We start from the raw sequence: 21,731 nt of genomic DNA, 5'->3' as shown, positions 1-21,731 counted from the left end.
AATGTTTAGAATAAAACACCAGGCAAAGAATATAACCCTGACCCAGTCCGCACATATCAAGGCTGAACTGTACCGGAAACAATGACTCTTAATTTCCTTCTGTTTTAAAGAATTAAACATTGTCAATTTTCCTGCAAGACATTTCCTGTGTGGGGGCAACATTTCAGTGAAGATAAATGTTTATAAAGATGCCTTGATTAGACTGTAGACAGACAATGCCAACGCTGGCAGAGAAAGAGCTTTCTATGGTTAATTTCTTTAATCAAAACATTTATATTACATAGAATGAAATACCACATCTCTATCGTCAAGGTTTACTATCCTCGTACCATGTATTTGAAACAGACCTAGGGGTGATGTAGTGTATTCTGTTTTGTCTATGTGTTTTGTCTATGTGTTTTGTCTATGTGTTTTGTCTACGATTAACACTGATGTATATGATCCACATCAAGGATCTTGGCAAGGAAATGTTTCTACCAAGGTTTGAACATATGGTCAGTCAAAATAATCACCCCACCCCTCACGCCAGCTGTTTGGTGTTATCGGCAGACGATCACCTCCCCCAAAGAAATACGTATCTCGTTCAACTCTTTTGGCAGATCTCCTAAGTGATAAAACATCAGACAATTTTGGTCATTATTTTGTTTTCCGTTCCGTATCGACTACCTGTACGCGTCGTGTCTGTACCACTTCATAAATGGTGTATATGCACGCAAATCTGTACGTGACCATGCATATTTATCGGGGAAACTCCTAATCAGCGCGTCAGCTCAGAACCTTTGGGAACCCTACAATACTTTCACTACTGGGTTTTGCAGTGGTTGCCCTTTTAAATTTAAACACAGCGCCACACGGAGCTATCATGGAGCCAGAATTTTGAAGAATGTTTAAAGAACAAAAAGCACCGATATAAACACCTTACTTCTTTGTTAAGATCCCATTGCCTTCTTTCCAATCAAAGGCACTTCTTCGAGGCTATATATTTTGAACGCGCGTGCATTCGGTATTTACCTACAGAGAATTATTTTGTTCCTGACGATCTCGGTGAGTCTGCTGTAGATTTAAAAATAACATTTAAACCTTGTCATTATATCATGTAAATCACGTTTTCGAAATTGCAATTTGTAAAATATGTTTCGAACAATAAACTAAAGAAGTCGCTCTTTGTAATCGTCCTGCTAAACTCCTCTGCGGCGCCGTCGGTTATAAATGGAACAGCTCCAGTCTCTTTATTAAATTTCATGGACATGCCGTGACGTTAGTTTAATAGGCGATGAATCACGATCCGACTTTCAAAGAACATCAACATTTGGGCGTAATGGGTTCCATGTTGCGACCACGTTTACAACTCGGTAATGAATCTAAAACAATTTCAAACAATTTATCTAATAAAGTCCTGATGAATTTTCAGCGACAGTGCGCGCATTCATTAAATAGCACGTTCAGCGTCCCACTTGGCGGGATCGCGCTGTGATGTTTGAATACACACCAGCACGCGAAGATTCGCTTGGTGTCATTGCCAAACTATTAAGTCCTTATACCCCCGAATCCCGGGGGTGAGGATGTGCCCAGTTAACCGTCAGGCTTGCTGGACAAGGGGACGGGGGATGTGTCCGGGGGATATTTGAAGGACGTGGGGTTACCGACGGGTCAGTTCCAGTCAGGACGTGGCACCATTGTCCGCCATTAAGGAAATACAAAATACCAATATGTGGGTAATTTACAAGACGCTGATGTTGAACTTTGTCAATCTGTTATTGATGAAGGAAGATGCTGACATTTAAACTTGTCATAATCTCACGTACATCCGGCTTTAGGCATTGAAATTTGTATAAAAGCTTTTAATGATCAATTTGAGAAGTAGCGCTCTGTAATTGTGTTGGTAATATTTATTCAGCACTTTGCTGTGAGTTAGGGAATGTTGTTTTACACCGCAGTCAAAAATAGCCACGTCATACTTACTTTATTCAATGGTGTGATTCATATCATTAATATAAAGAAACAAACGTTATTGTATTCTAAATTTTACGGTTAATTGTCGTGACCTTAATGTTTGAATGCTTTAACCATACATAATATTTTGTATTGGTACTTTGTGTGGTTATCCTGACTTCTTATGTATCTGTTTATATAGTTTATGAGGGGCGGTCGGGTAGCCTAGTGGTTAAAGCGTTCGCTTGTCACGCCGAAGACCGGGTTCGATTCCCCGTATGGGTACAATGTGTGAAGCCCATTTTTGGTGTCCCCCGCCGTGATATTGCTGGAATATTGCTAAAAGCGGCGTAAAACCGTACTCACTCACTATATAGTTTATGGAACAGTGTCACTGTTTCTACTTGGAATGTTTTCGCAATAAGATCTTGTATCTTGTATCTTTACATCGTGTTTGAAATAAATGAAATGGAATCAGAGGGAAAACTTGTATATTTGATGATATCCATGTCAGCATCCATTAAATCCTCACAGCGAGAGTACTAATGCATACAAGATGTACTTGTATGTTTGTCTAGATAGCTCCAGCAAAGAAACAAGATTACTCTCAGTATGTGGCTGTGTATACACTGAGTGCGACTCGTGTGTCATATTCGATGATTTCATAATGAATTCCGCACGGCTTCACCTCAAGGGGTTAAGAACTTAAGATTTTTTAATATAGAAATATCAAATCCGTTACCGATTTGTTTAAGTTCTTTGACAGTAAACACATACGGGTCATATCATTATCTGATAAACCAAGCAATTACTTAGTGCAAAGATCGCATATCAAGATTTAAGCGTAATCCAGATAATCGCTTTATGAAAGAAATTTAAGACAGTAAAACAAGTTGGTTATGTAAGGATGAACGCCAAGTTGAATACAGGAAGAAAAATATAGCTGACGAATGACAATTTGACTGAGCTGCCGGTGACGAACAATCGTCCTTCTGCACGATTTGCACGGATTGTTTTTCGCGGCGCTCGGAAACCGCTAACGACAAGCACGTGTTGCACGGGCCAAACGAACGGATGAGGTCACTCGGTATAGTAGATCGGAAGCGAAACGTTGTAGCGTAACAAGATTGTATTTGTAAATACGAGCTCTTGTCCAGACGCGAGAGATCTTCTATGTAAGCACTTGAGGATGAGTGGAAGCAAGCCAGGGGGTCCTTACGGGGGGTCGCCGTGTGACCTACATTACATTACCATATGCAAGACCCAACCTTAATTCCATTGTTGCTTATGTGAGCTGGCTTATGTGTTTTCGTTTGTCTATCATAGACTGGTACAGAGCGTAATATATTTGCGATGAGTAATAGTACCCTGTCGTTGAACCCTGACCTAGACTGAGGTGAATACAAAGTAATTCAAGGTAAAAGAAGAAAAAAAACCACCCCAGATATGAATCGGGATGAGTCAGATATATCCAGACCAATTTTCTATTCAAGTGTATTAACTATATGTGAGCAGTAGCGGTTATCCAAGCTGATAAGCCAGGGGATTGAGCAATCAGGGCCGCGCCAGCGTAGTTTTGTAAAACACTTGATTCACCAATTCAAACCGATTCAATGACTGAATTAGTGAAAAGAAGCATTAATTGACGTTAACCTCGATTTTGGCGATATTTAACCTACACTTAACAGGTGGTGTCTACTTAGGCAAGCGATTGTTCGAAATATGCCTCTGTTCACACAGCAGTCAATTGTTACTAGGTATAGGAGGAGATTGTAATGTGATTGATAACAGGCTACTTGGGTTGTATGATCCTCAGGAAGTTGAGAATGAAATTATAGTGAACACTGATACAGTGACCGAGGTAATAATAAGATCTATCATGGCCAAGGCGCATTGAAATGATTATGCTATAATACACTGAAACTTTGCTATTCAGAATCCAGCTTCACAGGACAATGTAAAAAATGCATCTCAGTAGTACGCACCCTCATTAACCCGGACATTTGTAAGGAATGGAAAGCTGTCCGCATTAAGGGAGAACCAGTATCAAATGAGTAAGGGTTGAGTTTGTAACCGAGGTTCAACGCCACAGAATCCAACCAGACCATTACTCTGAATATATCAAGGGCGAAAGTGTCCCTCGTTCAGGGTGACAAGAAACTTTGTTTTTGTTGCTTGAGCGTCAATATCAATGTAGATCGGTGTTCATGATTTCAGTCACTGGTTTCACATGTCGAGACTCGATTAAGCTCAGGCCGTCGTGATATGCCTGGAATATTGACATTAAACAACATTCTCTAACAGTCTGTACTAATCAAAAGAGTGAGTGAGTGAGTGAGTTGGGTTTAACGCCGCTTTTAACAGTATTCCAGTTATATCACCGCGTGTAGGCTTGATGTGGGGGGAACCCCGAAGTGATGCAGGTCTCAGACGTTTACCACTTCGGTGAAACCCACGAGCACGGGTATGGTGCTGACAAACCTAGAAACATAATCGGGGTGAACCGGGATTCGAACCCACAATCATAGGTTTCTGGCGTGCCCAAGGGACGCAACTCTGCACAGCGAATCGCGGCGCCTTAGACAACCGGGCCACCCGTGCCCCCACTACCCAAAAGAAGATAAAGAACACCCGATTAATTCATATTACTATAGTAAATCTGCCATGCATGCAATGCTATTGTAATAGGAAAGAATAGGACCCGTGAAGTTCCGGAGTAGATGAGGCCTTTAGCAACCCATGCTTGCCGTAAAAGGCGACTGTGCTTGTCGCACGAGGCGACTTTCGGGGTCGGATGGTAAGGCTCACTGACTTGGTTGGTGCATGTCATCGATTGCGTGGATTAATGCTCATGATGTCTATCACTGGATTGTCTGGTATGGTCCAGACTCGATTATTTACAGACCGCCATCATATAGCTGGAATATTGCCGAGTGCGGAGTTAAACAAACAAATCAGTAAGTCTTCATATATTAACCAACATGTATGGTATTTGAGTTTCTTTTGGTGGTGAGTATATTTCCCACATGCAGAGAGGTCATTAAGTTGGGAGGAGGGAAGGCAAGTACAAGCCACAGAATGTGAATGTGCAGGGACACATGTATCTGGACAGGCTCAGAGGCCCATATTCGGCACCAAGTATGAAGCAAAATTAAAAATTTGCCAAGTCATGTTATTTTAGTAAGAACTAATGTTATCGTCATGCAGAGGTGATTTGCATTTCTCTGACAACGGGGCCAATAAACATACGGACATACAAAACACATACGGAATGAATCGGGTGTTCTTTAACTTCTTTTGAGTAGTATATATGCCCTTAAAGTACACGTCATGCAAATGTCCAGTTTCTTCATGGTTGCCTCCTCCATGGAGTTCCCATATCCCCATTGTCCACAGTTCCATGCCATTCATGCAACGCAGTGGAATTCCATGTTGGTACAAGTTCTGAGTTACAAAGGGGGAATATATAAATACGGTATTTCCTAGCTCCGTCTCTCACGCGATACTTGGTCTATATACTCACACACAGAGGTGTATTGTGTGGCGACAGCGAGTGAAAAGCTCGAGAATAAGGATCTAGCCACGACAAATACAACATCGGATATAATATCCAAGATATCAAAGATTCCTTCTGAGGCATATTTACCAACTTGTAAAAAGAAAAGGTTCTTGTTCAGATATACTTTCCTGTCTATTCTATTATATGTTCATGTATGTCTGTGTGTGAGTGAACAAGTGGGGTTTTTCGCCGCGTTTAGCTATATTCCAGCAATATCAAGGTAGCGGACACGAAAAATAGCTTCACACCTTGTACCCATGTGGGTAATAGAACCTGGGCCTTCGGCGTGATTTTCAAACGCTTTAACCACTGGACCAGGCAAACCAACGATTACTGTCACCATACCTGGCCACCCAATCCACGCAGTCGCTTCATACAGCAAGCACGGGTTGTTGGAGAGACAAGCACGGGTTGTTGGAGAGACAAGCACGGGTTGTTGAGAGACAAGGCGGGTTGTTGGAGAGAAAAGGACGGGATGTTGGAGAGACAAGCCCGGGTTGTTGGAGAGACAAACACGGGTTTTTGGAGAGACAAGCGCGGGCTGTTGGAGAGACAAGGCGGGTTGTTTGAGAGACAAGCGCGGGTTGTTTGAGAGACAAGCACTGGTTGTTGGAGAGACAAGCGCGGGTTGTTGGAGAGACAAGCGCGGGTTGTTGGAGAGACACGCGCGGGTTGTGGAGATCAGCTCTACTCATCCTGATACACGTCACGTTTATTACATTAGTGAGACCACGAACACGCGATTAGGGCCACTTTGTACCCACGACAAGCAGAGCCTAGGACCTTCCAGTTCCATGGACTCTAGTATCTTCGTCGAGAAACTTGAGAAGCTTTTGGTTCCGACTCCAGCATGACAAGACGTCAACTTCAAACGACAGCAGCAGGCGTCGTCAATGTCGGACAATACCCAGCTCCCTCCCTAATGGCCAGACGTCTTGCTACATCCCCCTGCTGCCCCCTCCCAGCCCCATGTCCAGCTGGTACGTCTCTTGACTGGGTACCGCCTCAAGTCCCACCCGCTGGCGTACCTGTAGCGACACCGCCGGAAGTGAACAATCCTGCTTCGGAGCTGTCAAATATAGGCATGGCTAGCGATCCATAAGGTAAGGTTTGAAACGAGTTGATTCTCTGTATAAAAAGATAAAACCCTTTCCATATCCAACAGGAATCTCTGCATAAAGCAGAGTCGATTTTACTATCAAATAGTAATGATACCCGGTGTTCACCTGAAAGAAAACCATCGCGGAAATCATTTTTAGGTGTTTCGAAGAAGGGTGTAAGAAAATATTAATCCGATTTGTGGTATTACTAGATAATACTAGATTAACGGATTAGGATGCTCAGCAAATGAAATTCATTGTCCAAACCATGGCCTTTGTCATCTGTGTCATACAAGGTGAGGTGAGGTGAAATTGGGTTTAACGTCGCGTCCAAGATTATTGCACTTATAAAGCGACGTGCATGCACGTGTGTGTGTGTGGCTGCTTGTACTAGTCCGGACTGATGCCGATTTATAGTGCTAGTCCACTGAGATACCATGCCGCAGTTTAACATAAATACCCCACTCAGACACAGTATACTGACTCCGAGCCGACAAGTCCTTGTTTAAGCCCCTTAATGCCGAGCGCCAGACAGGGTAACAACAAGTACCATCTTTTAACATCTTTTGGTATGACGCGGCCGGGGATCGAACCCCGGACCTTCCGCTCTCCGGGCGCTCTACCACTAGACCACGGAGGCGGACTGTCATACAAGGCAAGAGTGACATCACAAGGAACGTGACAGTTTTATAGTATCTCAAGATTTCGCTGACGTGTACAAGGTACCAAAGTTAAACTGTCACGGCATTACAAATTACCTATAGGAATATTAATGAATCGCGTGTTTTTTTCACTTCTATTGAGTAGTATATGTGTTAGAGTGGGTTAAAGCAGCTAATGTTCATTTCAATCCCGAACAAACTTGAAACGTATGGGGTATCTAATACCCTTTACCTTTCAGAGAGTGAGTGAGTTGGGTTTAACGCCGCTTTTAACAGTATGCAAGTTACATCGCGGCGTGTCAGCTTAATGTGGGAGGAAAGCCCGAAGTGATGCAGGTCTCAGACGTTACCACTTCGGTGAAATCCACGAGCGCGGGTATGGTGCTGACAAACCTAGAAACATAATCGGGGCGAACCGGGATTCGAACCCACAATCATAGGTTTCTGGCGTGCCCAAGGGACGCAACTCTGCACAGCGAATCGCGGCGCCTTAGACGACTGGGCCACCCGTGCCCCATCTATAACTTTCAGACAACGGGAGCGTACTGTACATATATGTGAACGCGTACAATATCCGTGAAAGTTTACTTTTTCACGTGGATGCCTAGTGAATATAAAAGACAAAAGGCCACGTCAAAAGTTACAGCGTCAAGACCCTCTCGCTTCAAAACAATTGCCCCCCCTACCCTTAGTTTAGCAAAAGATCAAGTGTTCTTCACACCTGTGGAAAATGCAATAAACCTGCCAGACAGATTAATCCACAGTATGGGGTTGTCATCGACCAGAGTGTTGACAGAACATGCCCAGAAAGCCACGCCGAGCGAGGTACAGAGACCGCAAATCGAGATCCACCCTTGGCAACAGCCCTTCCGTCAGGAACCTGGGGACGTTTCTATCCAAGTGGACAACGCACCTGCCCCATAAAGCTAAATTAGTATTCAATACTCTCGTGTACATTGCTCCCTCTGGCCTCAACACCTAGAAACGGCAGATTCTCAAGGGGGAGATTCTCATATCTCGTCTAACGGGATTGAGCAACAAGTGTAAAATCTCGCGAGATCACGCGAGCGATTTGGAAGGACGGTACCCTATATCAGAACACGGTCCCTGCAAAAACGGGGTTCTGGTTCACCTTATGAACTGTGAATGAAAGTGAATTTTCATATCTCGTCTAGCCGGGTCAAGCAGCTGTGTAACGTCTTGGACATCACATGCGAGCAATTTGGGAGAACAATACCCATACAACACAGGCAGGGTCTCGTACAAAGGGTCACAGTTCGCCTTGGGACCTGTGAAAGAATCTGCGAAGCTTCCTATCTCGTCTAGTGGGATTCAGTGGGCAGTGTACCGTCTCGCGAGATCACTGCGAGAATTTGGGAGAACAATACACCTATAACAGAAAAAGGTCCATGAATACATGGCTTCGTCCGCCGAGTGACCTGTGAATGAAATCCTGGGCAGGGCGCAGGGTGCGAAATGAACAAGAGGGAGTCCTCATTGCCCCGGGTGCAATCGTGGCTATAGACAATGCTTCTACAAGAATAAGAAATCTACAACTAACATGTGTGATTTGTCATCGGTTAGAATTGCTGAAAGAACAGTTACCGTGTAGGGAGAGGCGGTATAAAATGGTCTGGGAGTTGGTACGGAATTGGTACGTAACCCTGTCGTATTGTCAACAACTGAAGTCTGTTAATGAAGCTATGCTAAAGTTGCCGAATGTGCAGTTTTAGCATTGGTCGAAAGTTTGTGGATCATACGAAGTGGGTAATTAAACTTTTGAAGACAATTGCAGGTGGTTCGAGTTAAGATGTAGGATTGTGAAGGAAATAACAATGAGGGAGCGATTCAAACCAGCTGCTGATGAATCACAGGGTACAGCGACGATCTATATATACATATATACCTACTGAAGTCCATGACGTCACAGACGTACGGCAATCAAGCCATTTAATAGCAGGGGGCGCAAAGGGTCTAGACTTTATTATTACGCTGTTTCAGCAATTTATAGATCAACAAACACAATTCCAAACACAAACAAACGTGTAGTCCCTTCAGCCCTAAACGGAAAAAAGCAATGCCATTAAGCGCGTATACATTCCAATGTATTCGAAATATGCCCGTTAAAAAGCATGTCGGCGGTGCGCCTTTACCTGCGCGAGTTGCTTGTTCGGATCACAAAGTCGGGCATACCACTTCTGGAAGCAGTTGAGTTCCGGTATTGGCTGTCACATACCCACCAAGTGGAATGGCCTCAAGCCTGGCTGTTCTTTCCCTCGTACTGGTTTCCAGATGAACAATCATGGTACAGCCCGTGTCACACGAGCTGTAGGGAAGTGGATTTACCCCCATAAATGGTTGCGCAAATTGGGCGATGGAAGGCAGGACTGGTGTCGCGCGTTTCTTGCGCAGTCGCACTCAATAATACACTACTACTACTACTACTACTACTACTACTACTACTACTACTACTACTACTACTACTACTGTGTTGGCGTGTTAGCTGTAATATTGCTGACGAGAAGTATTTTATCGTTTTCGTCATATTCAGTGTCAACTCTTGCCCTTAAAAGAAACACTGTGTGAAAGTTCGGGCATTACGTTAAGACAAATAGCATGACATTGACAAACGATGCATCATAAACAGGGAAAATATTGCATGGAAACACGTTTGAAGACCACAAGAAGCAAACGAGCCTATGGCCCCGTCATCGGTATCGTAATCTGCCTACCGGAATGGAATGGAACGCAAGTCTGGAATGTTTTAGAAAGTCTAGAATGCCTCAGGCTGAAACTAATGATTGTTCGCGGCTCCATTTGGATTTTATTTTGGTGATATCGGTATCGTCACATCTAACACAGCTACTCTGGCAATGGCAGAATCGAAACTGCACATCGACAATCTGAAATGCCGTAAGCGGGAATCAAACCCGACCGTGATACCGCGACCGGACTAACAGAGCCACCTTGTCTACACCCAATCTCCAGCAGGTCAATTAGCACAGCGGGGTAGGCTCAACTACGTGGCATCCATTATGCAATTGTGGTGGTCAGAAGACACTATCTGATTAGCTCCACGTGTAATCACGCCCCCGGGAGCGTAGATAGCATCACAACGGTCTCATGTCTGGCGTTACCGACCACATACAGTTCACGTCAAGCCGGATACCATACCTACATTAATGATGCACACAGGCCTCATTAAAGTTGTAACGAGTGTGTGTGTGACAGTAAGGTTCGTATGAGCGCGAGTCAATGGAATGATAGTGGTAAGAATGCAGTATTCATACGTGAAATGTATCTTCCAATCCTCTGAATGCAATGGCATTGGATCCTGGAGTGTCTTCGATGCCATGGAAACGTTAAACCTTCTTGCTTCTAAGGGAAGTGCTTTCGCTACCAAAAGGGTAGACCTGTACCAGTCTCTAAGGCAAAACTTTTAAATAATAAGAACAAGTTGTCCCTATGAGAAACTAGCGTCTTTCTGCTTATCTAGACTTGCTATTACAAGGACAGAATTGCTGCACACCCATAGACTTATCAGTCAGCACATCCTTGGAGCAAGGCTACCAAAAGGGCAGCTGATAGAAATGTGTTGATATTCTGTAAAGCAAACCCTTGCTAAACCAATGGTCTGGTTTAATTCGGAGCTCCTAGTCATCAACAACACGTAGTCTGCAATACCGATGTCTAGAATAAGGTATTTTCGGTTTAATGCATGTCGTGATCACGCCTTCCCACAGCAATTACAATTGTAACACATTCGGTTACAACATCCAAAATAACATCAGATGTTAAGAAGAGGGGGTGGGGCAGTTCCCCCACCCCTCTGGATCCGCCACTACAACTGTTACACCCTAAAATGAATCTTTACTAGACGCCCCTTACCCAGAAAGAACTGATGTGTTTAAACGGTCCAATTAAAACAGCTTTAAATAAGCCCAAGTTAACCGTCATGCCAAGTAACGTTAAACTGCGAAATGCGTTGAAAATAACATCAGTGTATCCGAATGTCACGACAGGTTGATAGCGAGACGCATAGAGGGGACGAGGCTGCAATTGACAATCGTTGTCTATATCATTATCATGTCAATCTCGAACACGCAGCAGATCAGCTGACGATGGGAATGTCTACTACAGTCCCGTTTGCGAAAAAAACATAATCGTTTTGTGTAAGCTAACACATTTGTTTTATCGCTGTGTGTTTTTTCACAGATCTGTGGCCAGCTTGGTGCCAAAATTTCGTTCGCGCTTAACCTTGTGCGTGTTGTGTGGTGAAGCTGTGGAAGAGGTTTTGCGATATGACATGTTTCAGTTGGAATATGAGGTTCCATGTCTCATTGTTTAAAGGATGATGTTACGAGCGAGTGTCCGTTCTTGTAACGCAAAACGTTCTCCGTGGGCAGTGAACTACTCAAGACCGTGAACAGAGCGACTTTATCGCACAGACGATGTCTACGCTTGAAGGCTACACCTTCCAACAATGAATGTCGATGTATGTTATAAACTTATTGTTCATTTATCCTTTACGTTCCTGTTTCATCTACAATATGTACTACCTTCGTATCGCACACCTCGACCCTGATACCGAGTCTGAACAGCCGCACCACGTTAAAAGGTTTTATTTATTACCCGAGAGGAAGGTTTTTGTTTGTGTGTTAACGCCGCACTCAGCAATAGTCCAGCTACATGACGGCGGTCTGGAAGTAATCGAGTCTGGACCAGACGATCCAGTGATTGACAGCATGAGCATCGATCAGCGCAATTCCGAGAGGAAGGTACGGTTTACCATTCCAGGGTCCTCGGCCACGCGTTTGGACTATAACTCCTGACCATGTCTGAGACCGATTCGTACAATGCTCATTGTATTTCGCGTCTATAAGTGAATTTGAAATGAACATGATGAAGAAGATAAATGTCAGGGTAAGACTTGCGCCCGTATTCCCACTAAATAAATAACTAAAGGGATTGATCGGCTATGCATACACATACAACGTTTGGAGGGGGATACGGGCGGAAGTTTTTCCAATGTCTGATTCTAAGAACTTTGGATGAAGTTCCACATTCTTAATTCACCTTCGAAGATCTTGGGGCATTATTTTAATGGGCGACTGCCGCGGACATGCACCGGACACGCTTCTGCTGCCAAGGGTTTCTCATTGATTTTCTCCAGATATTCCATGTGCGATGGAGCACAAGATGCACGTGAAGTTCGTGGAATGATGTATCAAGATTTGTTTCCAACAAGTCTCCCCGAGAATGTTCATCGTGTGATATTGCAGCTCGAGCAAAACGTGCGTCTCGTGACGAACACAAGTAACATGTTTTCTCCATAACTCAGCCACTTACAAGATCCAGTGCCTCCCACCATCCAGCGTCTACTCTCCTCCCGCCGTCCCCACCCACGACTTCCAATGCTAGCTAGATCACTGACCCCATGTTTCACATCCCCACAACTGAGCACTAACAACAGAAAACCTTAACCCTCAAAGCCCCACCGCAACAACTTGTTGTAAGAGCGTTTCTATATTTCCCTTTATAACAAGGCTGAATCCCAGACGAGTTAAAAGACTGCACAGAAACACATTAGTGCCTTTCCAACCTGAAACTCAGCTTACGGAAAACACCATATGCATCCATGCGCCGGACCTAACCAAGCAATTGTTATTCAAACGTATGGCTTATGTAAGTTCGACGTGCAGCTTTAAACGCTCAAGCTCATCCTATGAAATATATTTGACTTTAAACATTTAAACATATAATCCACCCCGTATATGTCACCGTGTCATCGTGCCCCAACCCCTCGCAAATGCCCCTACTTGGATTTACATTACTGACACTACCCCCTCCCTCGAATCCCACCCCGTCTGAGTCACCCACAACCTCAAGTGTAAACTCAATTCAGCTGATTCAGACATTTACGCCCCCCCCCCCCCCTCCCTCCCGTAGACGTGTCACGAAAAGTCAACTAGTATACCCGCCAGTTTCTCTACCGACGGTGCATATTTCATGAATGCATGATATTGATTAGTTGTATATGTCACAGCCAGACCTACAGCGATGTCAGTGCCGTATACAGTGTCAACACCGCCGTGCTGACGGCGCACGTGTGTCACTAACACAGCTCCTTGCTTACCCATCCATTGTCACTTGGTAAAAATCAACACACATGCCACTCTCAGCATAGTGGGAGACTTTACGCGACCCATTCACCAACGCAAGCAATGAATGAAAGCACAAAACAGCCGAACATCCTGCGTCACAAATGAAATCGTTCTATCCACGTTAAAAAAACGCTTCTGCAATTTTCCGGGAAATGCATTCACCATAAAACATTCAAACTACACTAGCAAGGTCTGTTTAAATTTGTACATTTCACTGAAATGTACACATTCATGGTGTGAATTCACATACACGATTTCAGCATGTAGTGCTACGTATTTGTCGATTTCAGTGCAATACACACCATGGTATACATCACTCGTTATAATTGCAACGTACCTGTCGCTACATCCTGTATACTACTCGAGAGCTTGCACGAAGCCGCCTCTCGAGACACTTACAAACACTTTGATATATACATGCTATGTACAACTGTCACTCACCTGCTTTACAAGGATCCATGTATAAATCATTAGAAGTCTTGTGAGGTATCACAGATGTCGCCTGCGCAAAGGAAGAGGACCTCGCACTCATGTCAATATCAAAATATACACATATCACCGTTTGTAAAAACAATAGCCAATGTGGTATATGCCCCATAGTGAAAATGATACGAAGTTACACACAAATCCCGTTGAAACCTCCCGATGAAATGAGTAAGTTAAAAGGTCCAGTTGCACTGTTATGAGTCTGGGTATGTGTCATTGATTTACCCTAACTCGTGTTCAGCTTTATATAGCATATCCAAGACATCCCCGTCTGCTAGACCCACAAGCTTTCAAGACGTGAGTGTAATCCCTCGGTTCGAGCACGCACACGCATGAAACCCAGTCGACCTGTCAATATCAATTAATGCTGACCAACCAGACAGGAGGGGGCGGGGCTAGGCGATGACACACGTTTAGGCGATTAGCGATTGTCGATTTCACAATTTGGAGTGAATGAAGTGATCAGCAAGGCTTTGTTTCTCCACTGTTGTTTAATCTCGCAGTTTTTATTGGACTTGACGGATTTCTACAGTGGTTTAGAAGGAATCTCTTAGCAGACCGACGAAAGAGTGTTTAGCTTTCGATGCCTGCCATGGAGATTCACGAATCACGAGAGCGAGATAATGAGTCCGGTTTGATAATTGACCACGAGTTAATTAGTCTGTCATGCTGTTTTATTAATAATCAATAGTACAGCTCATCTCGATTACGGGCCGCGAAATCCTCACGTTTCGTAAATAATACAGGAAGCCTAATGGTTGTAATATTATGTAACCACTGCTATTATTTGCATACAGCATGTCGCATATAATACTATCAAAATAAGTAAAAGAGTTACTGTTGAGAGAGAGAGAGAGGGAGAGAGAGAGAGAGAGAGAGAGAGAGAGACAGAAAGAGAAAGAGAGAGATATTTTTTAAGAGAGTAAGGGATACAGAAAGTGAGTGAATGAAAATGTGTGTACGTGATTGAGAATTTGTGTAAGTAAATGGGAATTTCTGTAAGTGAATGAGAATGTGAATTAGAATGTGTGTAAATAAATGAGAATGTGTTTAAGTTAATGAAAATGTGTGTAAGTTAATGAGAATGTGTACACGAATGAGAAAGTGTGTCCGTGAATGACTATGTGTAAGTGAATGAGAATGTAAATGAGATTGTGTGTAAGTGAATGAGAATGTGTGTAAGTAAATGGGATTGGGAATGTGTGTAAGTGAATGAAAATGTGTGTAAGTGAATGAGAATGTGAATGAGAATGTGTGTAAGTGAATGAGAATGTGTGTAAGTGAATGGGAATGTGTGTAAGTGAATGAGAATGAGTGTAAGTGAATGAGAATGTGTGTAAATGAATGAGAATGCGTGTAAGTGAATGAGAATGTGAATGAGAATGTGTGTCAGTGAATGAGAATGTGTGTAAGTGAATGAGAATTTGTGTAAGTGAATGGGAATGTGTGTAAGTGAATGAGAATGAGTGTAAGAGAATGAGAATGTGTGAGTGAATGCGAATGCGTGTAAGTGAATGAGAATGTGTGTAAGTGAATGAGAATGTGTGTAAGTGAATGAGAATGCGTGTAAGTGAATGTGAATGAGAATGTGTGTAAGTGAATGAGAACGTGTCTATTTTTTAAAGTGAATGAGAATGTGTGTAAGTGAATGAGAATGTGTGTCAGTGAATGAAAATGTGTGTAAGTCAATGAGAATGTGTGTAAGTGAATGAGAATGTGTGTCAGTGAATGAGAATGTGTGTCAGTGAATGAAAATGTGTTAGTGAATAAGATTGTGTGTCAGTGAATGGGAATATGTGTAAGTGAATGCCAATGTGTGTATTTTTTTAAATGAATGAGAATTGGTGTACGTGAATGAGAATGTATGTGTGTGACGGAGAATGTGTGTGAGTGAATGGGAATGTGTGTGAGTGAATGGATATGTGTGTACGTTAATGGGAATGTGTGTAAGTGAATAAGAATTTGTGTAAGTGAATGAGAATGTGTGTAAGTGAATGAGAATGTGTGTAAGTGCGTCATTTAGGCAAATGGCTGTGCGAGAGAGGGGGAATAATGCGTGGAAGTGAATTTTTACAAGTGAAGTTTCGTTTTAAGGTCGTACTGCATCTGTGTGAGAGCGAGAATGATGTGTGTAAACGTAGTAAAACTTCTTTGTTAAAGAATGAGAACGCGTGTAACTGAAACGGAATATGTGTGTTTTATGAGGAGATAAAAAGTGAATTATTGAAATGACTAAAACACATGTATGTCCGAGAAATAAATAACTTATGCGAGAGAGATTTCGTGACGAAACGGAAAGGAATTGTGTCTGAGATACCATCTGATGCGTAAGAAAAGGACTGCGAAGAAAATACGAGTTGTGACAGGAAGAGAATGTTGGTCAAAGAAGAACGTGGGAATAACAGTGAGAAGGCAATGAATTATATGACATAAGATGTGTACAGGGATGGCGATATGACAGAAACACAAGAGAACGTACACTAATTATGTCAGATCATCCAGTTTGCATCGCATCTATTATGCAACTTCAGGCAACGCCTATTACATCATAGACACAATCCAATAAGTAAACCAATTATGTATTCTCTCGAGTATTGCGTCACATGGCCCTCGAAGTGACAGATGAGCAAGCAGATGGGCGTGGTTGGGTGTATAACTTATCAAATGAACCTGACATAATGCAAACCCTCACAATTGAGGTATTGCCTGGTCGGCTCTGCCTTTGTGCCGCGCTTGTGTGCAATAGATTGTTTGATACCAAGTGTCTCTTGAGATATTATATGTTCTTTACCATCAATCAAAACCTGTACATCTTGGCCTTCTCTTGGTATAATAATATAGGTAGGCAAGTTAATATTGTTTAACTTAGGGCAATGCGCGCTGAGCTTTAACAAAGAACCCACCACTATGAATGATAGGATTACGTTTGGATATTAGTTACGTTTTATGTTTGTTTGTTTTGTAGTCATCCATTATCCAGATACACTGGTGGATTATATATAATATTTACACATTCCTTACATCGTCGGGACACAACTAACAACATTATGATGTGTAAATATTTGCTTTAGATGCATCCTAGGGCAGGCATGATGATATATTGTCAAGTTATGCAAGTCCTGTTTTTCTTACCTGAAGAGATTTGGGGTTTTAGACTACCTATATTTTGACACAAGTTACTTTTTCAACCTTGAACGTTTACAAAACAAATAGTTTCATAATAATCTTAGAGAAGAAATTGCTTTTTGAAAACCTGATCTAAGCGTCGACACAACCTCTGTAACATAGATACGTGACTCCGGTAGGTAGCGCATGTTGAATGTCCCTCCTGAAGGCACTAATTGGACATACACGAATGTGTTCTCCCGACGTTGCACGTCGTTAATATCACGGAGATCAACCATTTCATAACGAACATCTGAGCTCACCAGAAGGCCTGGATATATCCAATATACAATTTATGTACCTCATTCCTGTTCTCACTCGTCCTTAAGTCTGTCTGTTCTCACTCTTCTTTGAATCTGTCTGTTCTCACTCGTTCTGGAATCTGTCTGTTCTCACTCGTCTTTGAATCTGTTTGTTCTCACTCGTTCTGGAATCTGTCTGTTCTCACTCGTCCTTGAATCTGTCTGTTCTCACTCGTCTTTGAATCTGTCTGTTCTCACTCGTTCTGGAATCTGTCTGTTCTCACTCGTCCCGAAGTCTGTCTGTTCTCACTCGTCCTTACGTCTGTCTGTTCTCACTCGTTATTAAGTCTGTCTGTTCTTACTCGTCCTTGCAATGTCTGTTCTCACTCGTCCTTGAATCTGTCTGTTCTCACTCGTCTTTGAATCTGTCTGTTCTCACTCGTTCTGGAATCTGTCTGATCTCACTCGTCTTTGAATCTGTCTGTTCTCACTCATTCTGGAATCTGTCTGTTCTCACTCGTCCCGAAGTCTGTCTGATCTCACTCGTCCTTAAGTCTGTCTGTTCTCACTCGTCCTTGAATCTGTCTGTTCTTACTCGTCCTTGAATCTGTCTGTTCTTACTCGTCCTTGAATCTGTCTGTTCTTACTCGTCCTTGAATCTGTCTGTTCCCACCCGTCCTTGAATCTGTCTGTTCTTACTCGTACTTGAATCTGTCTGTTCTTACTCGTCCTTGAATCTGTCTGTTCTCACTCGTCCTTAAGTCTCTCTGTTCTCACTCGTCCTTAAGTCTCTCTGTTCTCACTCGTCCTTGAATCTGTCTGTTCTCACTCGTCCTTAAGTCTCTCTGTTCTCACTCGTCCTTAAGTCTGTCTGTTCTCACTCGTCCTTGAATCTGTCGTTCTCACCCGTCCTGGAAAGTGTCTGTTCTCACTCGTCCTTAAGTCTCTCTGTTCTCACTCGTCCTTGAATCTGTCTGTTCTCACTCGTCCTTAAGTCTCTCTGTTCTCACTCGTCCTTGAATCTGTCTGTTCTCACTCGTCCTTGAATCTGTCGTTCTCACCCGTCCTGGAAAGTGTCTGTTCTCACTCGTCCTTAAGTCTCTCTGTTCTCACTCGTCCTTGAATCTGTCTGTTCTCACTCGTCCTTAAGTCTGGCTGTTCTCACTCGTCCATAAGTCTCTCTGTTCTCACTCGTCCTTGAATCTGTCTGTTCTCACTCGTCCTTAAGTCTGGCTGTTCTCACTCGTCCTTAAGTCTGGCTGTTCTCACTCATCCATAAGTCTGGCTGTTCTCACTCGTCCATAAGTCTGGCTGTTCTCACTCGTCCTTAAGTCTGGCTGTTCTCACTCGTCCTTAAGTCTCTCTGTTCTCACTCGTCCTTGAATCTGTCTGTTCTCACTCGTCCTTGAATCTGTCTGTTCTCACTCGTCCTTAAGTCTCTCTGTTCTCACTCGTCCTTGAATCTGTCTGTTCTCACTCATCCATAAGTCTGGCTGTTCTCACTCGTCCATAAGTCTGGCTGTTCTCACTCGTTCATAAGTCTATTTGTTCTCATTCGTCCTTGAATCTGCCTGTTCTCACGTGTGCGTAAGTTTGTTCTCACCCGTCCGTTATTCTTTCTGTTCCCATTCTTCGCGACATCATCTCTTTCTGATATCAATGTATCAGTTTTCATATTTTGTCCAAAATACCGGGACTGTGTGGTAACTGGTGTGACAGCCTTGTGGTCAAAGCGTTCGTTCATCAGTCCGAAGACCCGGGTTCGATTCCCCACAAGGTTACAATTTATCAAGCCCATTTATGGTGTCCCCATTTGTGGTGTTTCTAGAACTCACGAACAGTGGCATAAAGTCATACCCACTCAAAACCTCATGATGTCAGATCCAGCTTAGAATTGGGATGCAAGATGCGACTAACGGGATCGGTTGGTCAGTCACGGTGACTCATTTGATGCATGTCATGCTCATGATGTCAATCACTGGATAGTCTTCGTCCAGTCTCGATTTTTTCCAGACCGCTGTCATAGAGCTAGACTATTGCTGAGTACGACGGTAACAACAAACAAAACATTACTCACGTCGCCACCCAACTCTCACCCATCTCGAACGCTCCAGGAATAGCCTTGTATGGTACGGTTAGCTTGTAGATTTCGCTAATCGTCGAGCTGTATTTTACAACCTGGAAAAAATGTCCTCATTTACTTAAATAGTTTGTCGAGGATAAAAAGCGAGGTAAGTCATAAGAGGTGCACGCTGACAACCGCTTTAAGTAAATACAGTGACGTCCTACGCGAGGCCAGAACGCTCACACCCCCTCAACTCGGATACACGGGGGACTCCCAGTCCACATCAGTCATGCCGCCGTGTCTAGGATGTGTCCTGGGACTGTCGACAGAGTATACAGGCTGACCGCTAGGGGAGTACTTGTAGCATGTATTGGCTGCCTTGGAGTATAGGGACTACTTCATATGAAGTGGCAGGCCTGTAATATTGGGGAGACATACGAGTATCACAAAGCGGCAGGTTCAAGAGTACAGGGGGTGCGTCTCATGTAGTGGTCGGCCCTATAGTATTGGGGAGACATACTAGTATCACATAGCGGCAGTCTCAAGAGTATACGGGGTACGTCTCATGTAGAGGTCGGCCCTATAGTATTGGGGAGACATACTAGTATCACATAGCGGCAGTCTCAAGAGTATACGGGGTACGTCTCATGTAGTGGTCGGCCCTATAGTATTGGGGAGACATACTAGTATCACATAGCGGCAGGTTCAAGAGTACAGGGGGCGCGTCTCATGTAGAGGTCGGCCCTATAGTATTGGGGAGACATACTAGTATCACATAGCGGCAGTCTCAAGAGTATACGGGGTACGTCTCATGTAGTGGTCGGCCCTATAGTATTGGGGAGACATACTAGTATCACATAGCGGCAGTCTCAAGAGTATACGGGGTACGTCTCATGTAGTGGTCGGCCCTATAGTATTGGGGAGACATACGAGTATCACATAGCGGCAGTCTCAAGAGTATACGGGGTACGTCTCATGTAGAGGTCGGCCCTATAGTATTGGGGAGACATACTAGTATCACATAGCGGCAGTCTCAAGAGTATACGGGGTACGTCTCATGTAGAGGTCGGCCTGGAGTGTAGGAGGTCTCATGTAGTGGTCGGCCTGGAATGTAGGTGGTCTCATGTAGAGGTCGGCCTGGAGTGTAGGTGGTCTCATGTAGAGGTCGGCCTGGAGTGTAGGAGGTCTCATGTAGAGGTCGGCCTGGACTGTAGGAGGTCTCATGTAGAGGTCGGCCTGGACTGTAGGAGGTCTCATGTAGAGGTCGGCATGGAGTGTAGGAGGTCCCATGTAGAGGTCGGCATGGACTGTAGGAGGTCTCATGTAGAGGTCGGCATGGAGTGTAGGAGGTCCCATGTAGAGGTCGGCCTGGAGTTTAGGAGGTCCCATGTAGAGGTCGGCCTGGAATGTAGGGGTACGTCTCATGTAGAGGTCGGCCTGGAATGTAGGAGGTCTCATATAGAGGTCGGCCTGGATTGTAGGAGGTCTCATGTAGAGATCGGCCTGGAGTGTAGGAGGTCCCATGTAGAAGTCGGCCTCTAGTGTAGGGGTCTCATGTGGAGGTCTATATTAGTATATATATTACTATATAGTATATTACTTTATTAGTTACCTAGCAGATAATATAAGACTATGTTAGTTACCTGTAATAGTCTGCTGAGCTCCAGTGAAATAGGTAACTAATATAGTTTGCTAGGGTCCAGTGATATAGGAAACTAATACAGCCTGATGGGGTTTAGCGATATAAATAGTTTAGTACCCGTGAAGATGCTGGTAAGAATTGATATCCAGCAACCCGGGAAGCTGCTAAATGGATCGGGTGGTCGGACTCGCTGACTTGGTTGATGCATTGTATCCCATTTGCGTAGATCGATGCTCATGATGTTAATCACTGGATTGTCAGGTCCAGAATCCAGTATTTACAGAATATTGTGTGTGGCTTTAAACAAACAAACAGTGTAGATAACTAATGTAGTCTGATTGGATTTAGTTACATTGGTAACCAATATAATCTCCGGGGTTTAGTAATGTAGGTAACTAATATAGTCTGGTGGGGTTTAGTGATATAGGGAACCAATATAATCTCCTGGGTTGTAGGTAACTAATATATATAATCTGCTGGGGTTTAGTGGTATACTGAACAGTGTTATGCTAAGGTTATTGAGTACTTTCATAACATCATACGGCAGAGGTGTTTACAAGGAGAACCTTAACGACACCCTGAATAGGTTCCGGGAATATAATCTCCCTATTCTGTTATATTGTAAACATTTAATATTTTGGCATATGTTACTCGTCAGTTAAGCCACCCCAAAAGTGACGTGCAAGATTCAGGATCTAGGGTATCATATTGCAT

General features: G+C 43.6%; 2 protein-coding genes across 2 annotated transcripts in view; both read right to left on the bottom strand.

The window, feature by feature from the left end:
* Window positions 1–14,218, bottom strand: part of LOC139468428 (bone morphogenetic protein 1-like) — a 70,614-nt gene extending 56,396 nt beyond the window's left edge. Inside the window, exon 1 of the mRNA XM_071250388.1 lies at window positions 13,859–14,218. Coding sequence (XP_071106489.1) covers window positions 13,859–14,015 — 157 coding nt within the window. The 5' untranslated portion in view covers window positions 14,016–14,218. The remainder of the gene's footprint in view (window positions 1–13,858) is intronic.
* Window positions 14,219–20,392: 6,174 nt separating this feature from the next.
* On the bottom strand, window positions 20,393–20,899 carry LOC139467758 (snake venom metalloprotease inhibitor 02A10-like). Its single transcript, XM_071249265.1, has one exon. It carries the CDS (start codon window positions 20,897–20,899, stop codon window positions 20,393–20,395), a length of 507 nt encoding a protein of 168 aa, XP_071105366.1.
* Window positions 20,900–21,731: the final 832 nt, after the last annotated feature.

This window comes from Haliotis cracherodii, unplaced genomic scaffold, assembly GCF_022045235.1.
Source record: "Haliotis cracherodii isolate W230 unplaced genomic scaffold, xgHalCrac1.p SCAF_2, whole genome shotgun sequence".
Lineage (NCBI taxonomy): Eukaryota > Metazoa > Mollusca > Gastropoda > Lepetellida > Haliotidae > Haliotis > Haliotis cracherodii.
This window is presented reverse-complemented; position numbering and strand designations above follow the sequence as displayed.

Excerpts from the sequence above, each read along its gene's own strand:
- LOC139467758 (XM_071249265.1), bottom strand. The coding sequence starts at position 20,899 with ATGGGACCTCCTACACTCCAGGCCGATCTCTACATGAGACCTCCTACA.